At 35.5% G+C, this 8,557-nt stretch overlaps 1 protein-coding gene across 1 annotated transcript in view; it reads right to left on the bottom strand.

Moving 5' to 3' along the window:
• LOC145679209 (adipokinetic hormone/corazonin-related peptide receptor variant I-like) overlaps positions 1-8,132 on the bottom strand; it is a 426,835-nt gene extending 418,703 nt beyond the window's left edge. Inside the window, exon 1 of the mRNA XM_081749797.1 lies at positions 7,770-8,132. Within this exon, the coding sequence (XP_081605923.1) occupies positions 7,770-8,132 (363 nt within the window). The remainder of the gene's footprint in view (positions 1-7,769) is intronic.
• Between the last annotated feature and the right edge of the window lie 425 nt (positions 8,133-8,557).

Here is an 8,557-nt window from a genome sequence, read left to right on the forward strand (position 1 = left end):
TATATTTAACTAACTTTCAAACAGTTACCTACCTGTATATCACTGAATAATGTTTAATCGTTATGATCACGCAAGTGGAGCTAGTTACATTATCGTGTTATTACGTACGTACGTAACGTTCAACATTCTAAACGATAACTCTTGGACAAAATTGAATTTTTCAATTTTCTTTTCTTTCTTTTCTTTTTCTTTCTTTTCTTTTTCTTTCTTTTCTTTTTCTTTCTTTTCTTTTTCTTTCTTACTTTTTCTTTTTCTTTTCCTTTTTTTTTTGCAATAGTTAGCTTGGTTGAATATCTTGGCTGAGTTCGTTAATGGAGACAATCGGTTAACAAGTTCAAGCGAAATGGTGGCTTTTACCGTGGCTATCCATATTACATTTTCTACTATTGAAACAAAGATGTGTAATTGTAGAATCCTAGAAGCTACACATCCCGCAACTAGATGGCAGCAAACCTACTCCAGTAGTTAATATGTACCGGACAAAATTAAAACTTCTTCGCTTGAAACTTTTTACTGTCTTTAATAAACTTTATCTGGTATCTCAGTAAATTCGGTGTTAAATTGATGAAAATGGTAGGTGATGATGAAAGATGAAAAATGAATCATGGTCCTCATAATATTTACTTCTAGCATTTAAGAATGACGATAAACGGTTAATAAGTTGACTTTAATTTCTTACTAGTATGCACATAACATGGGTACCATTAGCATACTATCTACGTTTATTTTGACTGAAGTTGACTGAACTTTTCACAAAGGTTGCATGAAACGTGAACCTGCAGTTTAACCTGGGCCTAAACTCTTATCTGGGATCGAAGTTGTATCTCCAGTGCCAAAAGTGAGACCACTGACCATTTGGCTAGGAGAAAGTTATTATTGAACATATGTGAATTGTGTTATAAAGAAAAGGCCGTCATCGGATTCAACTTTAATTTAAGTATGCGATTTGGTCAACAGTAACGTTTCTGTTTTGTAAGGTATTTATCTTCCTCCTTGACAGATCTACGTAATACAAGAATTTCACACTCTTTATTTTAAAAATTGAGCCACGAAGAACTGCAAACGTAGATCTGTAAACGGGTGACATTTTACTCAAGTTACAGTATCTGCTTAGCTATTTACGTTAGCGCTATTCCCGAGAAGAAAGTTTGACAAATTTTCTGACTTTCAGTTCGGATAAAAGTTCAGTTTTGTACTTCATTGGATTCACTCGAATAGTATTGTTCTTCAAAATGGAAGTTTTAAACAAACAGAAACTTCTTCGTAAATATCAATGACAGCTACAAACACACACGAGCACCTACACACACATACACAAACACATATACTTTGTGAATTTGATTGAAATAAACATGAATAAATTGAAATTGTTTTAGATTTTTTAGTCACCCAATAACTGGAAATATGGTATTGATGAAACAAACATATATAATAAGCTCTGAAAAGCAGAAATAATATAAAGGCCAAGGAGCAGAAGACAATAAACAAGAGATAAAATGCAGAAAATAATTAATTTATCTTAACAAGATAAGATGTGTTACAAAGCATTGACTTTAGGAACGTTCCTATGAAATATATATGCACACAAAACATGTGTGAATAAATAATTTAGTTTTGTTTTTCAAATCCGTTTATATGTGACAGTGTTGTACGTGAGAATACACACAATAAATGTATTAGTAATTTCAACCTTTGAAAATATTCATAATCATTAGATCCTTATTAAATTATTTGCATGATATTAGTAGGGAAGGATATTATTTCAAACCCGCACAAATAAAATATGCTAATCTGTGTTGAATTTACATGCGAACGTAAATACAATTACAGTATTAACACTGTCATACTTTGAGGAGTTTCATGTATAAACTTCAAAGACTACAATTATATTCTCATGAAATTTACATGGACAACTGCAGAAACATATTCTTTCATACGAAAGAGGGCCATCAAGATCGGTGTACCAATGTGGAAATCATTCATGAACCTAAACACAAGGAAGTCGGTTAATTATCAAATTAACAGTCAGCTTTTGCGGTGTTTCATGACTTTACTCCAAAGACTATTACCAAAGCCCTGAGGAATTATCATAGAAACATACTTTTTTGAAATATATATATATATATATATATATATATATATATATATATATATATATATATATATATATATATATATATATATATATATAATGTACACTCTGTATACAAGTTGAATTTAGTATCTCCGTGCTTTAATGAAGGTGGCTAAAGGCTAAACTAGAGGACTCTGTATATTTTGTATCATTAATGCATCCCTCAAATTGATCCTTACGGTCGATCAACAATGAAACTCTTTGTGAATGTGAACTATTGTGTATAGAGAATACAGGTCTTGCTATATAGGTGGGATGTATTGAATATAAAAAATACACACTCCTATCTGAAGCAAAAGCATAAATTGGGAATAATGGAATGTTCAGCGTTGAGTAATCTCTTCAATATCAGTTCTTTCCATCTCCAAGAAAGAATTAATTTGTAAAGTGAAGGGCAACAACTGAACATGATTCTTCATCAGATGCTCACTGAAGTAGTAAGAAGATTTGTCTCGTAAATATGCTATAAATTTGGATCTTTAGGATCTATTTCGAAGAAAAATATTAAATGTGAAAAAGAAATACTGCACAGTGTTCTGTCCAAATAATAGACTTCCTTCCTTCATCAAAAATTGAATAAAGTTACAGATACTATAGAGGTCGGCCAGACGAAATTCAAAAGAAAAATATTACTAGGTTTAGTTTGCCGTCGACCCAAATATAATACCAATTTTTTTTCCTTGTTACACAATATGCTCATAGGCGTAACTAGGATAACTTCCTAGGAGGAGCCATGGCTCCTTAGTTCTGAAAATTGGAAAAAATATTTTTTAGAAGACCTTGTTATGATATATATATATATATATATATATATATATATATATATATATATATATATATATATATATATATATATATATATATATATATATATACTATTTGATCAAATGTATCCGAACACATTCAAAAACATACGTTTTTCATATTAGGTGCATTGTGCTGCCACTACTATCAGGTACTCATTATCAGCGACCTCAGTAGTCATTAAACATCGCGAGAAAGCAGAATGGGGCGCTCCGCGGAACTCACGGACTTCAAACGTGGAAACTGATTGGGTGTCACTTCTGTCAGAAGTCTGTACGCGAGATTTCCACACTCCTAAACATCCCTAGGTCGACTGTGTCTCATGAGATAGTGAAGTGGAAACGTGAAGGGACACGTACAGCAAAAAAGCGTACAGGCCGACTTCCTCTATTGACTGACAGAGACCGCCGACAGTTGAAGAGGGTCGTAAAGTGTAATACGCAGGACATCTATCCAGACCATCACACCATCATCACTCATGGAATTCCAAACTGCATCAGGATCCACTCCAAGTACTATGACAGTTAGGTGTGAGGTGAGGAAACTTGGATTTCATGGTCGACCGGCTGTTCATAAGCCACACATCACGCAGGTAAATGCCACACGACACCTCGATTGGTGTAAGGAGCGTAAACATTGAACGATTGAACAGTGGATATACTTTGTGTGGAGTGACGAATCACGGTACACAATGTGGCGATCCGATGGCAAGATGTGGGTATGGCGAATGGCCGGTGAACGTCATCTGTCAGCGTGTGTAGTGCCAACAGTAAAATTCGGAGGTAGTGGTGCTATGAAGTGGTCGTTTTTCTTGTAGGGGGCTTGCACCCCTTGTTGTTTTGCGTGGCACTCTCACAGCGCAGGCCTACCTTGAGTTTTAAGCACCTTCTGGCTCCCACTGTTGAAGAGCAATTCGGGGATGGCGATTGCATCTTTCAACACGATCGAGCACCTGATCATACTGCAGGGCCTGTGGCGGAGTGGTTACACGACTGTAACATCCCTGTAATGGACTAACCTGCACAGAGTCCTGACTTGAATCCTATAGAACACCTTTGGGATGTTTTGGAACGCCGACTTCGTGCCAGGCCTCACCGACCTATATCGATACCACTCCTCAGTTCAGGACTCCGTAAAGAATGGGCTGCCATTGCCCAAGAAATCTTCCAGCACTTGACTGAAAGTATGCCTGCGAGAGTGGAATCTGTCATCAAGGCTAAGGATGGGCCAACACCATATTGAATTCCAGCAGTCCCGATGGAGGGCGCCACGAACTTGTAAGTCATTTTCAGCCAGATGTCCGGATACTTTTGATCACACAGTGTGTATATACGTCGTGCAATTCTGAGGGAAAATACGTTATTCGTAAACATTACCCGTCATGCTCTCAAATTACTTTTACACAGGGGTAAAGGTGGATCTGAAAGGTAGGGGGACGGATGACGTCACGTCGTCTCCCGTGCCTATCTTTGCCCATTGTATTTTTTTAGGAAGTGGAGGGACGCCATAGATAATTTTGGAAGTGGGAGAACGGTGTCTTCCAGCGTTCACCTTTACTTTTACCGCTGTTCTTACATATAATTGAAACAAAGAAATACAAGCAATGACATAATTTAAATTTATAACTTTTTAAAAATCAGTCATGGGCTAATATTTATTCACTGTATTTATAGTGTAAAATCTTTTCACAATAAATCGTTGTCGTTTACTAGTGGTGCAGCTTAATTACACAAATCTTTGCGAACAAAGGAATAAATCAATTTTTATACTCAAAACATTTTTAACTTAAAAGAAAAACAAGCAAGGTACATAAAACTAACGAATCGGAGAAATATAATTGGCTGACTTCCCGTAAATCTTAAATATTAAAAAAAAAAATACAATTGAAGAGAAGCAGGTCAACAATACGGGAGGAGAAGAATTGTAGACGGACTTGAGCCCATTACCTTTTCAATGAAATATTAAATTACACACCTTACAATTTAAAATTTTCGGGAGGATGTATGATTAGTGGCCCTGATGGACAAGCAGAAGTGATTGTAAAATTTAAAACAACAAAGATTGAACCAGCAGAATTGATTGATAATAATGTTGATCCCAACATTTTAACTGAGAGAAAGAAGAGAGAGAATATATGTCAACTCTTGTAACATTCCTAAATTACATATGAGCTTTCTTAGCGTATTGCTGTAGTTACATCGTTAGCGTCAACCGTCGGGAAATGTGATTACAGGCAGGGGATATCCAAGAAGGGGTCTACCGGACCCGGACCTTCAAAAAATCTTATTTCTTAAAAGATGATTGTGTTTTGTCTGTATCAGGGAGCACTCATGAGAAGTCCATCCGATTTGGACCGCATGAAATCTTAGGAAGTTGACAGACATGTATGCACTTCCTTAATAAAACTATACTTGATTTAACAGTGAAATTATTATTGTTTTATTTCTGAAGAACAAAAAAAAAAATTATATTCGCCAATCAATAAGCGCGAGAATTTCCCTGGATTTTCACGTTATATCGAAAAATGTCCCTTTTTCCTTTTAGCTAAATTTACCTACGAAATTTCTCTAGATTAGGGAAATTTCCCTCAAACTACTGTTTGCTATTGCTGCGATACCCATGTAACTTTTACAGCATGAAACTAAAATATCAGGTTATTATGAACATATTTCTTTTCTTTAGCATAGCACAAATATAGGTTACTCCCTTTTCAAAAGCAATATATAAAAGTTTTTCTTGGAGTGCACAACTTCCGCTTCTTGGTTTACTCGGATCGGTGGCAAAATAACGTCGTGTCTGTGTCATAATATTGTACCCCTCCCAACTTTCGACATCTGCACAAAATTTTTTAGATCCGCGCCTAATTGCAGTTTATACCTTAAGAATGTAACTACAAACTTCAATTCATAAATAATAATAATAATAATAATAATAATAATAATAATAATAATAATAATAATAATAATAATAATAATAAAGAAGAAGAAGAAGAAGAAGAAGAAGAAGAAGAAGAAGAAGAAGGAAAAGCAACAAACGATATTGAATACTGACTTTTGAATGGGTATTATATGCTTGTATGTACAAAGGAATTGCTTGAGTTTAGAAGTTCAAGAGTTCGGCTTCTTTTTTAGTGTACCTTAATAACTTGCTCTGAGAATCTTAACTATTCAAACATTACTATGCTATAAATAAAATAATAACAATAAGACTGCAGACTGGTTTTTCATACATATGTAAACAAGAAAAACTTACTACGTCAATACAAAAATAATTTACATAATAAAGCTATCAAATTAAAGAAACGCATATAGTGCAAATTGAGAAGTCGCTATAGTGTCCACTATCACATTGGTCCAGAGATTTTATTACTTCCAGGCACCAGAACATATTTATAAAAAAATGGATGGGCGGACGAGTATAGACACTTATGTCGAACACAAGTATAACTAAAATTGTTATGCATAAATTGAAGTAAATTAATAACATTATTTTCGTCCAGTAGAAAAATTCTGGGGAGGACCAGCTTTGCTTCTGGGGGAGGGCGGCACCCCTAACCTTTCTCTAGTTCCGCCTATGAATATGCTCTTGTTTTCCGTTCCAAGAACTGAATACTTAGGTTATGTAATATGCAAACAGGATGTAAAATTCAGAATAGCTCAGCAAAAGTAGACATTCGAAGAAGAACAAAAGCTTCTGGACAGGAAATATTGATATAGAACAGAAGGGTTATAAATACCTATGTGTGGAGTGTTTCATTGTACGGGTGTGGAGTATTAATTTTAGAAGAAGAGAAAAAGAGGAGAATAGAAGCTTTAGAAACGCGGTACTACAGGAGAATAATAAAAAATAGATCAAAAGTATAATGTATCAAATGAATCAATAATATATCTTACGATTAGGACTAGGAATAGGGATTGTATTTCTGGGCTTTCGGCATATTTCGCCATTGTAGCCCGCCACGTATGATGGATGATATCCCTCGGTTACCACGCTACCAGAGGAATTAGAGAAGAAATAAAGAAAGAAATGAGGAAGAAAAAAAGCGGCCTAAGACCATTAGATGAGGTACCATTCTTACATTTACCTGGTGTGAGCAAGGAAAACCAAGGAAAAGCCCCACTCAAAACGGCTGGTTTCAGAAAGTATTTTACACCTTACCAACCAAATACCCTGGTATCGAATTTAGGACTGCTCCCACCAAAGGCGAGAGCGTTAGCAACTACGCTAGCTGGGGCGAGAGGAATTTAAACTCTAGCTTGTGTATAAAGCTTCTAGTAAAGTCGAGCTTCTAGCAGAGCTGCGCGGGTTAGGGCGGAGCTCTGGGGGCATGGGAAGGCATTGCCCCCCAACTTTTTACAAAATATAAGAATGCTACCTATAGGATGGCCACCTACCAAGACCTGTCAAAATTTGCGAGACTGTACGCGAGATCTGCCCTCCCCTTCCCCCAGCAGACTCCGACCCATCAATGTATCAAATCAAACAATTGCAGGAATTGTAGGAGGGAGAAAAATTATGCAAAAGATAGCTTCAAAAAAGATTGAACAATTGAATACATTATGAGATATGGAGGAGTCACGCTATTAGCTATGGCGAATGACAGAATTTAAAATAAATAGAAAAAGGCCGTGACTGAAATACATGAAATAAATAATAGAACATCTGGGGAAGAAATACTACAATAAAATGAAGCCTAGCTCAGGAAAGAGAAGAACAATATGTTAAACTAGTCGAGAGATCGTTGACGTAAGAAAAGGATATCATATTTCAATGTTTAACGCAATTGAAAAAACGAATTATAAATAAAGATAAATAGTATGAATCTACTTACCAATAGATCTGCAATGGTCAAGTGCAGCAACATATTATTAATTCTTGACCTACTCTTCCTTCTTCTCTTTAAAATAACAACGAAGACAGTTAAGTTGGCCACCGCAGACAGGACAAAAAGGACGCTATAACCAGCAATACCAATCATATGACTAGCATTAAATGTCATTTCCAAGGGTAGTACTGGAGTACCTGTAATGTTCATTGTTGATTCATACGTGAAATTGGTATCTGTTAGTAATGTCACGGGGGTGGACTCATTCCAGTAAAGAACTGGCTTTTGCTTCATGGAATCATCCACTATGCTTACTTCGTAGTCCAAAGGGGAATTTACGAATGTGTGCTCCTCTAAAGCTACTTCCATTTTAATCGATTTCGTTCACAAGTCCTGAAATAGACAATAGAAACAAAAGAATTAGTTACTTCAAATTACACCAATTTTATATCATTGCATTTGATTCCAAAACTTAAAATGATATAGTAAAAATAAAGTAACTAATAATTATATACTGCTGATACAGTATTTGAACTGATACAGCTACAATAACTTTACTGCATCCCAAATATTATACAATCTTGGTAAACTCGTACTGCTAAAATTACAATTAAAGTTACTCGTACTTTTTCCCTAATAATGTTGCAATGCTTGAAATCGATAATGGGTAAACATATCAGATAGGCGTTTTGAGGAACGCGAGGACGAATTTTTGCAACCAGTGGTCCTCCGCTCAATCCACATGGTTTTATATTATTAAACATCGAAATTCTCTTTTCGAGCATCGACTATAG

This window comes from Thermobia domestica, chromosome 2, assembly GCF_964235325.1.
Source record: "Thermobia domestica chromosome 2, izTheDome1.hap1.1, whole genome shotgun sequence".
NCBI lineage: Eukaryota > Metazoa > Arthropoda > Insecta > Zygentoma > Lepismatidae > Thermobia > Thermobia domestica.